This window comes from Chenopodium album, chromosome 12 (assembly GCF_948465745.1).
Source record: "Chenopodium album chromosome 12, dcCheAlbu1.1, whole genome shotgun sequence".
In the NCBI taxonomy this organism is placed as follows: domain Eukaryota; kingdom Viridiplantae; phylum Streptophyta; class Magnoliopsida; order Caryophyllales; family Amaranthaceae; genus Chenopodium; species Chenopodium album.
In genome coordinates this window covers 32,513,532-32,531,063 of record NC_137845.1, presented here as the reverse complement: position 1 = coordinate 32,531,063, position 17,532 = coordinate 32,513,532, and the positions used below count along the sequence as shown (strand labels likewise).

Below are 17,532 nucleotides of genomic sequence, written 5' to 3'. Positions count from 1 at the left end.
TCTCTTCTTTTCTCTCCCACCGGCGGCTAACAGTAGCAGCTGGCGACCCCAGCCGGCCAACGATTCTCTCTCCTCTCCCCCCTCCTTGTCGGTTTTGGTATAAAAGAAAAAAAAAACTCTTTCTCTTTCTAATTTAATTCTAGTGTTTTATTATTTTAATAGCATTATTTTAATTATGTTTTGGTATTGATTTTGGGTATATGATGTTGTTAAATTATTCATATAAATTTCAGATTTTTATTAAATCAAGAACCCTAATTAAACCCTAAAATTTAGATATTTTATGTAATTGGTTAGGGTTTGATGCTGGGTTGTTGTTATTAATTAATTTTGAGTTTAAACATATTTTTAATGAATTTAAAACCCTCAATTTAATGCTGATATTTAATTATACACACTACCTTTTAATTATTGAGTTAAGTGACGAGGGGAAAAACTAGGTCTTTGACTAATCCTCACTAAGCCAAATAAAATTTATAAACACTTAACAAACCTAAATACAAGTATAGAGGTAAGTCAAGGATCGAACCCAAATGAACGGTTATGTTCAAGTGTTTCCAATTAACGCCTAAGCTAGGTCAAAGTCAAGAGTAAAAAGATAACACTAACAACCACTAAAGCAAAGAACCAAACATATAAAACACTAAGGAATGGGGATCAACAAGTAATTATGACAATTGCAACAACTTGAGAAGAACATGTCAATCAATGGTTGTGAAGACTAATGATAAGAGCTATCAATTGGCATCAAAGAGCTATCTCCTATTCGTTAATCTAGTGGTCTCTACGAATAAAAAACTAGGAGAATCACAATCCAAACCAATCGATAATTGCAATTCCTAAATCAATGGGTCGTATCATTAGAAATCACAATGCAATCTAGCATAATTCTCAAGGCCTAATCAAATTACACACATGCAAACTTACTTAAATCACTTTAATCTCAACATTATATCAACACAATTCCCAAATTAATCACAATCAATCAATCATACAAGTTTCACCCAATCCCTAGCCAAACAACTACTCAAGAATCATTATCTAACAACAAACAACTAAAGAAATCAAGAATCAACAAAATATGAAGAACAATTATACTAATCAAGAATCAAACATCAAAATCAAATCAAACAAACATGAAATTGAACAAAGCAATAAGATGAGATAGAGTTAGAAATGCTCATTGATAATAGAGAAGATCTTCAACAAAATTGTTAGCCTTGTATCAACAATCTCTCAAATCACCATTGAAATCTCTCACTTTCTCTCTCTAAATCTACTCCTAAGCTAACCCTAAAACTAGATAGAGAAACTCTCAACTAAGCTAAAATTACGATCAAAATTCTGTCTAAAAAACTTCTTACAAAAATTGGGTTAAAAGGTATTTATAAGAGGCGCGGAAAACGAAATCGAGCGAAGCCAAAAACAGGGATGAGCGCCCGCACGAGCAGAGGTGCGCGCCCGCGCATGGGGCCTGCGCGCCCGCGCTCTTCTAGGTTTCTTCGACTTCTTTGATGCCTCGTGAGCTCGCAAATGGGTCTTCGTGCGCTCCACTTGATACATGTTGGGGGTGGCAGTTTCCAAGGGCCTCCACGGTGGGTTCAACACCATCTTTCATGAGAGCACGGCTTGAGAGCGCAAGAGCTAGAACTTGGAGCATCCACTTTTTTGCATCTTGAGCTTTACCAATGCTATGAGCTTACTCCAAAAGCATCTTCCAACTTAGAAAACCACCAATATCGAGACCCGAACCTCGTACAATACCTACAACCACGAAAATAGGAGAAATAAAGGAGAAAACACACAAAAAAAACAAGAGAGCAAAGGGAAATAAAAAGAAAATGCATAAAACTAAGCATTTATTAAGAAAGAAGGCTATGAAAAGAAGGTAAAAACAACCTAAATACTCATCAAATGAGTGTCATAAATGGCACTCATCATTCGGGTTTTGTTTAAAGGAATTTTTACCCTACAACGTGGACCCCTAAGAGCATGACACATGTTACCCTATGATGAGTCCAAAGTGGACCAATGGAGCATGACAAGAGGCAGGTAGATACACATAAGGGATTGGCGGGTTCAAGCCCTAATTCCTGAGACAGCCAAAAAATGGCACAACCCACAGTCTTAGGTTTTTGTGACCTGGACAGGGGCACAATTTCCAAGGACCCTATAAATAGGGAGATCCCTCCATTTTAGGGGCACGTTCAATCATTACATCATTTATTACTCTCGAAAATAGAGAAACACCTGATCTCGAAATCCGAGAAGATATTTACTTTTCCGCACTCTTTTACTCTGAATCTTTACTAACTTGATCGTTAGTGGCAACTCCGACCAACCAGAGCTTCCGTTATTTTGCAGGTACAGACGGTCAGAACCCAGACTTAGTGACGTAACTCTCCCAAGGGACACAAAAAACCCCAAAACATTTGGCGCCGCCTGTGAGGAGAGTACCTCTAAGATGGTTTCACTAGAGTTTGTATCGCCTCCTAATACGACCGAAGCTGAGGTCCATTCGGACCATGATACTAATGATTACTTTGAAGTTGCATCCTACGTGATCGTAGATGGCTCACTTAGAACTAGACATGTCAGTCCCAAGGATAAATTGGAATGGGGCAATGATCAATCAAGCCTAGGCAAATCATCCGGCCAGCCATCTGGCCAACACTAGGCAGGGGGGAATGGGGCTGATCCTGTCACCCTAGAAGAGCTCATGAAATTCATGGCATGTTTCAAGGGTGAGATTAAGAACCTGATCACCAAAAGGACGGCTAGTCCTAGCAAGGGACTTTCGGGTAAGAAGACTCCTCATAATGAGAAGAACATGTCCATCAAGGACTGAGAACCTAGACCGTATCCTGAACCAAAGCAAACGACTCGGCTCTTGATAGAGTTGTCTAAAGTCCGCCTCCCTAAAATAGGGAAGAGGATGGCCATTCGACATGTTCAGTCGGATGATAGCAAGAGGACTTTCTCTAATGCTCGACTCATCATTGAGCAGAAGATAAACCAGCAACTTTCTGACTCGGCGTCAACGTCAAGCTACAAAGACAGCTTCAAGAATACTCTACAACTAACTAATCCAATTATGGAACATATTTCATTTCTCAAATCAGATACTTATAGAAGGTGACTACTTTATCTGAAACTGCTATTTCAAAAGGGTATACGCTATACAAATCAAGGTTTCGTTATGGTCCCAGGAAACCAGCTTATTTCATTTGACCCATCAACTGAGTAGCTAAGTCTTGAGAAAATCAATTAAAGCTTTGTTCTCTACTCTTTCCTTTTATTAGGTGATGTACACGTTCTCAGATAGGGTCCAACAGTCTCCGCTCATTTTTTCCATCCCCCTAATATCCCCCTCCCTCCTCTCTTCCAAAAGAAAGAAAGTGTATAAACTTAGTTGCTAAATGAAGCTTATAACAAGCAGAAGATCAACAAAGAAAGCATACAAGCATATACTTGTCCAACAGCATCAAAATTTATAATTGCTAGTTGTCTGTCAATTAGGCAATCATAACCAACTATAAGCAGCCTATTGCTACACATAGTCTCTTTGATTCTTTATCACAGTCTCGGGGCAACTGAGCTACCAGCAATCATATGCTGGAATAATTCAATGAACAACCAATTGTCAACAATTAAGCAACAAGATTTTCAGTATCAACACTGCTGCCATAACAGCTTATCTGCTGTTTCTTAGAATCATTAGTCAATCATGCGAAACAACTCTGGCAGTCCAGTCACTGCCTTCTAGAATAACTGGATTAGTTTTTTTTCTGCAGAGTAATTGCTATCAAAAGAGTTTGTTTGTCAACCTTGGCTGACTATCATTCTGCTGCTGCAGGAACCTACATGATCCATCAATCATTGTCTCCAGCAGATGGGATGCCTCCAACTTTCCGTTCCAACTGCCACTTATAATAGTAAATCCTCACATTTGCAAGTTCAGGAGGTAAAAAAGAAAGCCTCAGTGGGATCTACTTAGCAGGTTTTCTGCCTTGCCTAAAAGCTCAAACATATGGTTCCCCATCTAGTTTAATTACATTAAAGCACGCACCATATGAGTTGAGCTCACTGTTCAACTTCCTAGGTTTTTGCTACAAGCCTACACGACATTGTCATAGGTAGTTCAAAGCTGAAAGAGAGACCATTAAAGGTAGCTTGAACACTAAAAGCTACTTGTAATCTTGTATATACAAGTATACTTCAGATTAATGCACGAAAATAACATGGCATGTGCATATACGTATATAGCTGCAGGAAAAGCATTGTGACATATCAAATCATCAAGTGCTAGTATAAATATTGCTTCCTAAGTAGGTGAAGTAGTAGTTACCACTTACTAGTAATCATCAACATGCAAATTCAACATCAGCTGATCTAACATATAGAATCATCAGAAGAGAACAAGGATACAATTATCAATGCTATAGAGATGAAAACTCCTTCCAATTGACTAAAGCCATAAAGGTAAAGACCCAATGTCTTTAAGGCTAAGAATAAAAGGAAGCACCTGCTCGATAAAAATAGATGGGATGGGTGGGAATTGGAGAAGAAGGCTCTAACTGGAGAAGAATATAAGGGAAGGAAAGTACTACCTTACTACCATTTGGGAAAACTATAATAAGAGATAATTATAGCAATTGTTGCATACTACAGCAATTCCATATTAAATAGATTTTCTTCAAAAAAAAATATTTATAAGCTTATATTCTATTTATATACTCAATAAAGAGGTTTCAATTTCTCCAGAGTCTTAATAACAGGTCACATTACCTCAACTTCAGCACCTCGGTGATAATCCATTGCTAAAGTTTCCGCAGTTCGCTTTCCTTCATCATAGCAGCTCCTCACACCTAGAAGGTAAAAGGTACTTGAGACATTCAAACACACAAAACAAGAAAATCAAGAAGACATAGAAAAAAAGTAAAAAACTTGAGCTGTATGTGAAAAATTTCTTACCTATAGGATTCACATGGCCCCAATATGTTTCTTTTTGTGGATGTTCAAGCGGGTCTCCGTATACCTCACTTGTACTAGTAAGAAGAAACCTAGCACCAATTCTCTTAGCAAGTCCCAACATGTTAAGGGTACCCATCACATTGGTCTTGTAATCATTAAGTCAAGGACCTCAACATTTTCAATTATGGCAAACGTCAAGAAACCAAATGCTAACTTACATCCTAGCATAAATTCTATATCATTAAGCAAAAATAAACACACACAAAACAATACTTCATACAAGATATAGCTCATCAATTCCACAGCAAAAGGATATGATCGTTTTGACAGGATTGTACTTGTAATGAACCGGAGACGCCGGACAAGCCAAGTGATAAATCTGATCCACTTCAAGCAATATCGGTTCGACAACATCATGCCGGATCAATTCAAACCTCGGATTCCCGAAATGGTGAGCCACATTCTCTTTTCTCCCAGTAAAAAAATTATCAATCACAATAACATCATCCCCTCTTGCAATTAGCCTATCTACCAAATGACTCCCAACAAATCCAGCCCCACCAGTCACAACAATCCTCATTCGCCGCCTTCTGATACCGGCTGGCACTCTCCCAACCTTCCCACCAATCCAATTACCCTGACCCCCATCATACGAACCCAGGCCATTACTCCCTAACCTACCCGAAACCGCTGTTTTCGGAAAATTCGAATCTTGGGGACCAATTCGAGATAAAGTAGGTGGCAAGATGAAGAAAGCTGAACCAATTAAAATACCCACCAAAATAAACAACAATCTTTGCTCTCTGAATATATAATTTATGGATCTAGGGAAGGATCTATGATATTTTTGCGATTTTGGCGAATATGGTGAATTTTGGGACATGGGTATTTCTTCATCCCTCCTAACACTATTCCCACTACTTTGTTTGTGAAGTTGTTTCATTTTATTCAAAATTCTAAATACAATCAAGAAACTTCAAATCATATGAAAATTAAAATTGAAAAAATCTAAGAAAAGGGATTTAATTTTGACGTTGAGATGAAGATATTACCTGAGAAGGAAGTAGAGTGCAGGATATAAGTCTGAAAAAGGCATGAAATTTAGGGTTTTGTAGAGTAAGAAATGAGTGAAGAAGTAGCGGAAGCAGTTGCCATTGAAGAGGAGATTAGCGTGGGAGAAAGAGTCTACTCATTGAAAAGTGGTTACGCGGAGTGTCACACAACTCACAAGTGTGAAAATTAAGTAAAGGCCCGCCAAAGGGTCCTTTTGATGAGAATCATGCTCGTCCCTAAGACTAACTCATACCAATTGCAATTTCTTAGGTGCATTCAATAACACGATAACACCACCACACCGGCACGGGGTACACTTTGAGTCAGGTGTACTTACAATATTTCTTATTTCTAATACGAGTAGTATATAGAGTAATATTATACGTCGAATTGATTACTAACTTCGTTTTTAAATAGTTGCTTCATTTCTTTATGCGCAGAGTTTGAGAAATTGGAGAAAGTAATAACACAAAGTTTCATATGTGGCTGATCACACCGTACGGCTAGCCACAAATTTTTTTTTTTAATTTCTTTTTCTCTCTCCTCTTTTCTTCTTCTCCAAGCCCAGAACCTTCATCTCATTTTCTCAAAGAACACAATTTGTCGCAACCATCGTCGATAGTCGTCTTCTTGGTAGTAAGGCTTGTCTGTGGGTTAGCGGCTAGTGGCAAGGCGTTTGGGGCTGGGGCTGGTGGTGTGGGTACGGGAGTTGGTGGTGTTGTGGGTTCGGTCAGTACAACAGTCGAAGGTTAGATGATGGTGATGTTGTGGCCGCCATTTGTGACGTCATTGGTGATTTGGTGGCTACTTTAGCGGTGAAATTGGTGGTTAGGTCATGGGTTACTAGGTCCGGTTAGGGGTTACTAGGTCTTGTTAGGGATGTCAATGGGGCGGGACAGGACGGATGTTGGCCTTCCCATCCCCATCCCCATCCCCACCTAACATTTTCATCCCCGTCCCCATCCCCGTGGCGGGTCCAATATTCATCCCCATCCCCACCCCGGCGGGTACAACTCCAAAACTATCCCCGCCCCACCCTCCACTTGGATATCCACCCCCACCTAATCCCCACCAAAGACCCACCTAATCCCCACCCAAGACCCGTCTCTCAATACATAATCCTACATAATTAATACGGATTATAATAATAAAAAGAAAAAAAAATTCTTAATATTACACACATTTTTGTTTATAATATAAGTGTAGTACAAAGTATTATAATTAATATTTTATTTCACGTAATTATAGTATAAAAATATATAATTTTGCTTTTAAAGATATATAGATGTGGGTATGAGGTGGGGATGGGGCGGGTACGAAGTGGGGCGGGTGGGGCGAGGCAGGGATGGGGATGGGGCGAGTACAAATTAAAATCCACCCCTGCCCCATCACCCATGGCGGGTATGAATTTTATCCCCATCCACGCCCCACCACCAGCCAAACCAAGACCCATCCCCGCTCCTTTGGGGCGGGGATGGGGCGGGTCTCCTACTTGACCCGCCCCATTGACATCCGTAGGTCCAGTCAGGGGTTACTAGGTCTGGTCAGGGGTTACTAGGTCTGATCAGGGATTACTAGGTCCAGTCAGGGGTTACTCAGTCATGGGTTATTTGGTTCGGTCAGGGGTTATTCGGTTAGGTCAGGGGTTACGAGGTTGGAGGGGTTACTTAGTTGGATAGGGGTTACTAAGTCGGTGGGGATACTTTGTCATTGTTTGCTGACTTGGCACCCTGTCGCACTGTGCAACTGGCCGTACCAGAAATGCGCTGAATTAATAAAATATAGTGGTAGTCGGGTAGGTGGAAGAATAAAAAATTGTAAAAAGCGAAAGTAGTTGAGATAATTGGAGGAAGGAGAATACGAAATTAATAATACTACTATGATTTATGTTGGGTCCACTAATTGAGAGAAATGAATTAAAATATTGTAAAAACTTTGCAAATTAAGAAATGCAACAAGTATTTAAAAACAGTCAAAAATGAAAAATGGAGCAAGTATTTAAAAATAGAGAGAGTATTTCTTCCGTTCTTTTGTTATTGTACCATAGAAGTTGGACACACGTTTTTTTGGTAGTAGAAAAAAATGGGGGAATGGTAAAAATTATACAATTGCTTGTATACATAAACTAAAAAATTGTGTAAAAAAGAAAACAAGTGTTAAAAAATAAAGGTACATTTAGTACATGCCCTATGAACATATGTATGTCTTTTCCTAAAATAAATATAGTGCAGTATTTAGAAAACTTCTGTAAAAGACAAGTGGTATAATATTAAAAAAAATGAAGGAAGTATTAATTTTAGTGTTCTCTTTAAAACTTGTTTACTATCCTCAACTCTCATTCCAACTTATCCAAATTTATTAGCTCTAATCTAATTAGACCTTATTATATGACCTGTTTCGGGGTTTTTTGGAATCCCTTAGGATACTGGTCGCGCTCCACGGACAGGATGGCTCGGACACCTGCAAAACACAAATATTCCGTTGCCAGAATATTCGCCTCCGAAGATTAAGTTAGTGACTGGAATTCGGAAAGCTAGAGAGAGAAAGTAGAGAGAAGTTGGAGCTAATTTTATGCTCTATTAAATGTTATGTCTTAAATCCACCCCTCCCATCATAAATGATTGGGGTATTTATAGGAGTGGGGAATGATGCCCCTTTAGGGTTAGTGACCTAGGATGACGTGCTTTGATTGGCGTTGCAATCAGGATAGGGAATGTGTCCCCTGGGGGCGCCGTTTTGCGGCGGTCTAGGATCTTAGGCCTCCTGATGTAAGGAGGCCTTCATTCCTCATTCTCTTTTGTCAGGTGCTCTCATTATTGACACGTGTCATCTTCCTATAGGGACACGTGTTGCCTCTTTATTTAGGCCACATGTCTCTATGGATTGGACCACGTAATTGGGGTATTTTTTTACCCTAAACATTTGCTCCTTAGAGGGGGTGGCTCATTCTCCACGGGCTGCCTCCTCTGACTTCACTCGTCCGAGCGCGTCTGAGTACTTAAGCGTGTTGAACGTTTGAAGGTGTTTGCAGAGGTCGGACAGTGTTGTCCGTCCACCTGATTGGGCTAATATACCTCGTCCGGTCTGCCTGACCTCTTTTAAGGGATTTTTCTTGATAGTCTGGCGAACAGGGAGGTCTGAATGGCTTTGGACGAGCGATCCAGCTGTTGTCGATTATTTTGAGGGAATGGTTCAACTTTCGAGGCATGTGTTAATTTTAACGGATAATTATGACGTCCGTTCGAATTCCGTCTTAAATGACGTGACACCCGTTCGAATTCCGTCCCAAATAATAGAACGGTTTTTAACCATTTGACTTCTAGGTTAAACTTTCAAAGAGTTTAATTGTTGGACTTCTTTAGGCAGGAAAGATAATTTTACCATCCTTCCCCTGTAAATTTTTGCCTATAAATACCGGATGTTTGACCTTATTTTGTTACTTTGCTTTATTTCACTTTCTAGAGAAAAGTCAAAGCTTCTAGAGAGAGAAAGTTGAATTTCCTTTGAATCTTCAAGGTTTTCACCGTGCATTTGGAGTTTTCCGGTCAAAGTGTTGAGTTCTCCAACCAATCTTCAACAAGATCTTCAAAGTCTTCAAGCTTTCTACTCGGAAAGAGGTAACCGAATACTTTTCCTTTCTTTTACCCTTTTTCTTTTTATACTTGTTTTATCTCCAAACACACTGGCTCAACACTCGGCCTTGTCTGTTTCTCCTCATGAGGCCGTCTGTTCGCCTAGGACTAAGGAATTTAGAGTGGATGGGGACGAGTCCTCGTCTTTATGGAGTGGTTCCATTTCTAGTGTGTACCAACTAACCCCCACCTATCCTTCTATGTCCCTACAGCCGAACATGGCGCGTACAAGGAAGATGCACGACCTCCATGTTGCAAGAAATCTAGACAACAACATAATCCAACCCTTGGCCTTGATGGGAAGGAGAACGGTAGGTCGTTGGGCTACCACCCCACCCAATCAAACAAAATTTGTAACTTAACAAACCCCTATTTAGTGTAGTGGTAAGTCAAGGTCGAACCCAAAGGAATGGAGGTCAAATGCACGATGCCTAAGTTAAGCTATTCCGAAGTCTAGTAGGGGTTTAAGGTAGAAACTAAAGCTAAACTAGGCGATGCAAAAGGCTTTTACTAAATGAATGCTAAGGCACTAGGGGAATGGATCCACATGCATCAACGATGAAGTTCAATCAACTTGGGGAATTAACCAATCAAGTCAAGCAATGTGAGGGAAAACCGAAATTGCAACCAAGAGAGTACATCAAGCTATTCTCCTAGAGGTCTAATTAGCGTCAACTACATCAAACACTAGCTAGGAAACATCACAAGATATCTCAATAGAGTAAATGTAAGCCACAAATCAATGGTCCGTATCAATGTGAACTCACAATGCAATCTAGTGTGAATAACAAGGGTGATCAAGCCTAATCAAGCACACACATGCACAAAATCAATCAACCAATTTAATCACATCATCAACTCAATCAATTTCCCACAAATTAATCTCAATTCATCATCAATACATGCTTCACCACTACCCTAGCAAATAAACTACTCACAATCCATAAAGAACAACAAAATCAAAGCTAAACTAATCATCATTCCCAAATTCATCAATTGAAATCAAATTGAAACCAACAAATTCAATCAAATCAATCAAACTATCAATTAACCAAATCAAACAACAATACTAATGAAATCAAACATTGAATTGCATTAAAGAGTAAAGAATCCTTACAAACTTGATAGAAATCAAATCAAATGAAGCAATCTTCAATCATCAATCATCAAACCCACACTTTCTCTCTCTAAAAATGCTAAGAACTAATGTTTTCTCTCTCTAAAATCTAATGTAAACTAATTCTAACTAAAAACTCACTTCCTAAAAATAGGTAGAAATAACTATATATACAAGGAGAAGGTCGGTAATGACGCCCAAAAATAGACCCTCGTAAGTGCGGGCGCTCGGAGGAGGGAGAATGGCGCGCACGGGACACACCCAGGCATGTGCGCCCGCACGCACCTGGTGTGCGGCCGCACACGACCAATGTGCGGCCGCACACTCCCTTTGTGCGCCCGCACATTGCTGGGTTTCCTCCCCTTCTTCTCTTCGTCCTAGCTCAAGTGGTGCACGCATCCAGGATGATGATGATGGAGGACAAAGTGGGCAGAAACTTCCTTGAATTTCTTGAAGAATAAAGGCCATGAATAAGGCATAAACAAAGCCTTGAAGCTTGCCCCTTGGATCCACCTTTGACTTGGAACTTCTTGCATCTTCTTTAGGCATAAAAGCAATGAAAACTCGTAGAGAGGAGGCTCGGGAATTCTTGGACAATCAATTACCACCTACAAGCAAAAGATAAAAAGCAAGTAAAAGAGAAACATAACAAGTAGACTAGAAAAAGACATGAAAAAGAGAAACTAACTACAAAAAGCATAAAATGAAGAAAACAAGAATAAAACTAAGGAAAACTAAAGAAAAGAGAGATAAAATGAAATAAAAATCATCCAAAAAGGAACCAAATGAGTGCCAAAAATGTCACTCCTCAAATTCCCCCAAGCTAAACTTTTGCTCGTCCTTGAGCAAAACAAAGCAAGAGAAAGAAAGGATGAAAATTTTATTGAAAACGAAAAAGAAAGACTCAAGATAAGAATATACACTAATACTCATTGTCGTAGGAATCACGGTTGTTTTTAGCTACAACAAGCCCTTTAAACCCCAAAGTCGCCTATGAGGACGAGTGAGGTCTCGTAAGGGTATCCTAAGAGTTTGACCCATAACTCTCCACCAAACACCAATGAGGCAAACCATAGAATGAAATAAAAATAAACCTTTACGAAATGAATCGACATAAAGACTATAGAGCAAATGAATGACAATCTTTCTCAAGTAGTTAAGGTATGCACGTTTCAAGATATCCAAGGTTGATTGAAACATAGGGTATGCTAGGCATAGGAACTAGTCATCACAATCCACGTTCATCCCAAACAATCTTACCGCGTTCTCCCTACTAGTCTCAAATCTCCCCTTAGTGAGTGTCCAAATGATTCCTCGAAGGAACCGAAAAAAGAATTATTTTTAGGCTACTCGACAATCTTGACTATGCATCCCCTTTCCTTAGGCAATGACCCATGATGCCCTCCCCCGAATAGTGACTCAACTATCTAGGTCAAAAGGTCTTTCCCCAAGGTTGTAACGTAAGGCAATAAGGGTGAAGGTAGGCTAAAATTTAAAATTTGGTGGTTTTCCTAATAGTGAAGCAAAGAATGCGCATATCTTTACACCAAGACTAAGTTGTCACCAAACAAAAACAACACCCCCAAGCTTACTTGAAGCTATACTCACAAAAATATATACAAAAAGCGTACACGCTTCTCCCCCAAGCTAAAACGAAGCATTGTCCTCAATGCTTAGAAGGAGAAAAGAATACATCAAAATATTTTTGAATTTTTTTTCATTTTTTTTCATTTTTTTTGTTTTTTTTATTGTTTTTTTTTATTGTTATACGAATTTGCAATGTCCTTGCCTTATACTTAATTCGGACGGCTTTTTCTATATGCAACTTATTAGTCCATGCCTTTTATGAAGTTGGACGGTTTTTTCACAAAGATTTGCCATTATTCACAAAGAAAATCTTATCACAAATTTGCATTCATAAAAACCAAAACTCCAACTCATCTACCACAATCTCCATCTCAAATGATCATTATGCTTCACAAAAACCAAGAAAAGTAGAAAATGAAACAAAAGGTCAAATAACTAAAGATATGGCTTGAAAAGAAGGGATAAGGCTCAAATGGTTGCAAGAAGGCAAATGTAAACCCAAAAATAGGAAAATAACAAAATATAACAAAAGTGAAAAATACCACCCCGAAAAATGTGCCTTTGTCCTTCCTAGATAGTTCGGTCTCGGGTTTGAGAATCATACATCAAGCTTTATTAGATAAGGTTTGCATAGTCAAGGATCCACGCTGCTCATTCAAGGAATGTTGAAGGCTAGAAAAACAAGTAACCTCACAAGGATGTGGCAAAAACTCACTAATGGTGTCAAATTGACTATAGGGAGCAACTACCAACATGCCACAAACAAGTAGAATCCGGCTTCATGATCCTCCTAGTTCAAACCAACTACCCTAGCATACACCTATCCTAGAGTCAACCGAACATAGTCTCAAACCGTGCATACCTTTACAACCTAGGAAGAAAATCATGCAAAAGACAAAGTCCAATGTACAAAGTCCAATTCAAAAGAAAAGTGAAAAATAAGGCCTCAAAATCATACCACAAAGAAAAATGAAAGAAAATAAAAGAAAGGGAAAATAAAAGAAAATAAAAGCAAAGTAATGGAACATAGAAAAGGAAAATAGGAGAAATAATATGAAATGGACTAGAAGGCAAGTTAAACACATAAGAATCCCAATTGACAAACAAGTGATCGATCGACATAATCGTCATCGATCCCAAACACATTACGTGTTAACAAGCATCCATCCTTGAACCATTCAACTTCCCTTAAACTAATCCTATTCTATGCAACCAAGAAAAATAAAGAGAAAAATAAGAAAGATCTCACCGGCTCCAAACTTAGCAAAAATTAACGAAGCAAGTAGAAACCACCTCGTTGCATTCCATATCCAAAAGCTTCTTGAAGAAACCAAGTAAGAAAAGGAAAATAAAAGAAACTATAAACAAAGAAAATGGTTAGTAACTTCAAAACAAAGAAAAGAAAACAACAAATAAAAGGAAACTAAACTAAGCAAAAAGTATATACAACTAAAGGAAATAAAAGCTAAACTAATCAAAGAGTAAAAAAAGAATAAAAGAAAGGAAACTAAAGAAGCAAGAAAGTAACTAAACAAACTAAAGAACTAAACTAAACTACAAGATTTTGAATTAAAGGATTTTTGATGGTGAATGGTGAGTGAGGAGTGTGCACAAGTGAGGAGGGTTTGAGAGGGAGAGCGTGAGGTAGGAGATGAGGAATGAGGTAATGAATGAAGGAAGAAGGAAGAAGAAATAAAGGGGCACGGCTACAGGCGGTGTGCGGTCGCACTTGTAGCTTGTGCGCCCGCACACGCAAGGTGTGCGCCCGCACACACCTGATGTGCGGCCGCACCTTGCTGTGCTTCTCCGTTCTTTCTTTTCCTCTTATTTTTGATACTCACTGACCACTTGGGTGCGCACATGAATCATGATGGTGATGAGGAACACCATAGGCAGTAGTTAAAAACATTTTTAGAGAGCTCAAAGTTAAAGATTCATGTGCTCACCACAAAAACTCACTAAATATCAACTTCCTCCAACCTTTGAAACATGAAATTCCTATCTTACCTCTCTAAAATTCTTACCCCTTTTTCCTCAAATTTCGATTGGAATCGAACAAAATATGATATGCGTCACTAACACCTTCCATTCACCATGCATTCTTGAAGAAATCCAATCTCGCAAAGTTCATCCTAAAAATCCAAACAAGTAGAAAAGTGAAAGCAAAGAAAAAGTAATAAAAGAAACAAAAACAACAAAACTCAAAAATCAAAAAGAAAAGTTAGAATCTCCGGGTTGCCTCCCGGGAAGCGCTTGCTTAAGGTCCTAAGCTCGACCCTTCCTCCAAATCATGGAGGGTCAAAGAACACCACCTTCTTTAAGGTAGTAGAAAGAGCAAATTCCTTTTCAACTTCTAGCAACTTTTCGTTGTTGCTTGATGAACTTTCATACAAAGACCTTTCAAATGCAAGCTTTTCTTTCCTCAACTTCTTTCTCTTTCTCTTTTTCTTAGAAGCTCGTGCTCTTTTCTTTGCCTTGTTTTTCTTTCGAAATGGTCCTTCACCATCTAAACTCATAGAAAGATCACCTTCATCTTGAGGATGGAGTTCAAACCAACGAGGAATATCAACTTCCTCCTCGTCCATAAGTTTGGGAATCATCACTTTATCTTCACTAACCTTCTTGCAATCACAACTCAAAAGCACATCATCATAATTCTCAAGAAAATCGGTATGTGAAGAATCAATTGTGCATGCATCATCAATAGGGCGAGGGGAATTAACACACATAATTCCTTTTACAAGGGACAAAGACTCATGTGTTGGTTTCAAATCAAAACTTTCCTCATTCTTACCAATTCTCAAGGTAATACGACCTCTCTTAACATCTATCAAGGCTCCCGAGGTGGCTAAGAAAGGCCTTCCTAAGATGATAGGGATATGTTCATCTTCCGCAATCTCAAGCACAATGAAATCAACGGGAATTGTGAACTCTCCTATCTTGAGAGGAACATCCTCAACTCTCCCCTTAGGAAACTTGATAGACCGATCGGCCAATTGAAGGGTCATATTGGATGGAAGAAGTTCACCTAGCTTAAGTTTCTTAAAAACGGAATAAGGCATGATACTAACACTAGCACCAAGATCACAAAGAGCATTTTGAAACAATTTTCCTTTGATTTTGCAAGGTACGGAGAAATTTCCGGGATCCTTCAACTTTTGGGGTAGGTCGTTTTGAAAAAAGGCACTAAAGCACTCCCCTAGATTCGCCGGTTCCACCAAATTGCAATCTCTCTTACCGCTCAAAATTTCCTTAAGAAACTTAGCATAGTTTGGCATTTGTTCTAAAACATCGGTAAAAGGAAGAGTAAGATGAAGTTGCTTAAGCATGTCGATGAATTTCCCAAATTGCTCATCCAATTTATGCCTATTGTGCCTTTGGGGGTAAGGAAGTCTAGGTTTGTAAACCTCATCTTGCTTTCGCTCTTTCTCCTTAGGCTTATCATTGGAATCCTCACTCAACTTGCTAGGCTCTTCATTCTTATTCTCTTCACTCAAATCATTCTCTTTTTCACTCTCCTTACTCTTCTTAGGAACACTCTCTTTAAGGACCTTACCACTCCTAGTGGTCATAGCACACATCGGTTCCCTAGAATCAACTTCTTGAGAGGGAAAAAGAGATGGACTAGCACAATCTTTCAAAGGGTTGGCTAGTTGAACGATTTGGTTCTCAAGCATCTTTCCATGAGTAAAAAGGACCTCAAACATTTTATTACAAGACAATGTGAATTCATTCAACATCTTAGATTGATCCATCATGAAATTTTCTAGCCTATTCAATTGGGATTGTTGAGTAAAGAAATCATCACCTTGGCTTTGAGTCTTTGGAGTAATTTGGGGTGGGGTATCTCTTTGAACATCATTTTGAAAATTTCCCCTACCTTGATTACTCCAATTACCCTTACCATGATTTTGGCCGAAATTTTGATTATGGTTACCATAACCTTGGTTATGATCCCCATATTCTTGGCCATAGCTTTGGTCATTACAACAAAAGTTGTTATGGTTACCACAAAATTCTTGGGTCACACGGTTACCATTATCACTCTTTTGGTTGTAATTATCATAGCTCCCATTATTGTGATAATTCCTATTCCCAACAATCTTTTGAGCATTAAATCTAGGTCCAAAATCATTATTATCATTACAATTCACACGCACATTCTCATATCCATCATATCTATCACAAGGAACATTTGAGCAATTAGAAGCATCATGATCATTCTTGCCACACATATCACAAACCAAGCATTCTCTAATCATGCAACAAGAAGCAAAAAGAGGGTTAGAGTAGGAAGATGTACCTCTCCCCTTAAATTGGGAGGGAAAACTAGAAGCTTGTGAAGGACTCTCGAGCTTGTTCTTGAGAGAATTCACCTCCTTTCCTAACTCCGAGACCATTGTGGACAATTCGTTGATGACATAAGATTGATCGGTTGAGCAACTTGTGCTTGTCTATTCCCTCTCTACATCATGCCAATCCATGTAATTCCTTACCACATCATCTATTACATCCACAACCTCTTCTTCCGTCTTGTTCATGATTGGCCCTCCGGCTCCGGCATCTAGGCTCGATCTACCTTGAAAGCTCAAACCACTATAGAAGATTTGGATCACTTGATATGTTGGAATTCCGTGGTGAGGACATTCCCTTTGGTAGTCCTTGTACCTCTCCCATGCTTCATAGAGATTCTCTCTAGGCAATTGCTTAAAACTTTGGATTAAGGCTCTAGCCTCCGCCGTCTTCTTTGGTGGGTAGAAACGGGACAAGAAAGCTTTTGTGACATCATCCCATGTCTACAAGGAATTGGGCTTCACTTCTTTGTCTAGCCATTCCAAAGATCTTCCTATGAGAGAGAAAGGGAACAACTTAAGGAGGATAAACTCTTGAGAAACTCCATTGACATTGATAGTGTTGCAATATTTTTCAAACTCCTTAAGATGGTTCAATGGGCTCTCGTTCTTTGCCCCACTATATTGTCTCCTCTCAATTAGGGTGATCATTGCCGGCCTAATTTCAAAATCGCTTGCCGGTGTTGTAGGTAGAGCTATGCCGCTCTCATACCTATATGCACCGGGCACTCCAAGTTCCTTCAAGGCAACTCTTGAATTACTTCCCATGACTAGGGATCTAAGCACACAAAACTCAAAGGAAATGTTAGTAGCACGG

At 39.2% G+C, this 17,532-nt stretch overlaps 1 protein-coding gene and 1 non-coding gene across 2 annotated transcripts; one reads left to right on the top strand and one right to left on the bottom strand.

The window, feature by feature from the left end:
* Positions 1 to 1,257: 1,257 nt before the first annotated feature.
* Positions 1,258 to 6,269, bottom strand: LOC145570486 (UDP-glucuronic acid decarboxylase 1-like). The gene is made up of 4 exons (XM_081629598.1): positions 5,291 to 6,269; positions 4,975 to 5,122; positions 4,789 to 4,868; positions 1,258 to 1,764 (listed from the first exon to the last, which is right to left on the bottom strand). Exons 1-4 carry the CDS (start codon positions 5,915 to 5,917, stop codon positions 1,723 to 1,725), a joined length of 897 nt encoding a protein of 298 aa, XP_081485724.1. The 5' UTR covers positions 5,918 to 6,269; the 3' UTR covers positions 1,258 to 1,722.
* A 10,723-nt stretch (positions 6,270 to 16,992) lies between these two features.
* Positions 16,993 to 17,098, top strand: LOC145573499 (small nucleolar RNA R71). The gene has a single exon (XR_014097505.1). It is a non-coding gene; the product is annotated as a small nucleolar RNA R71 (small nucleolar RNA).
* The last annotated feature ends 434 nt before the right edge of the window (positions 17,099 to 17,532 follow it).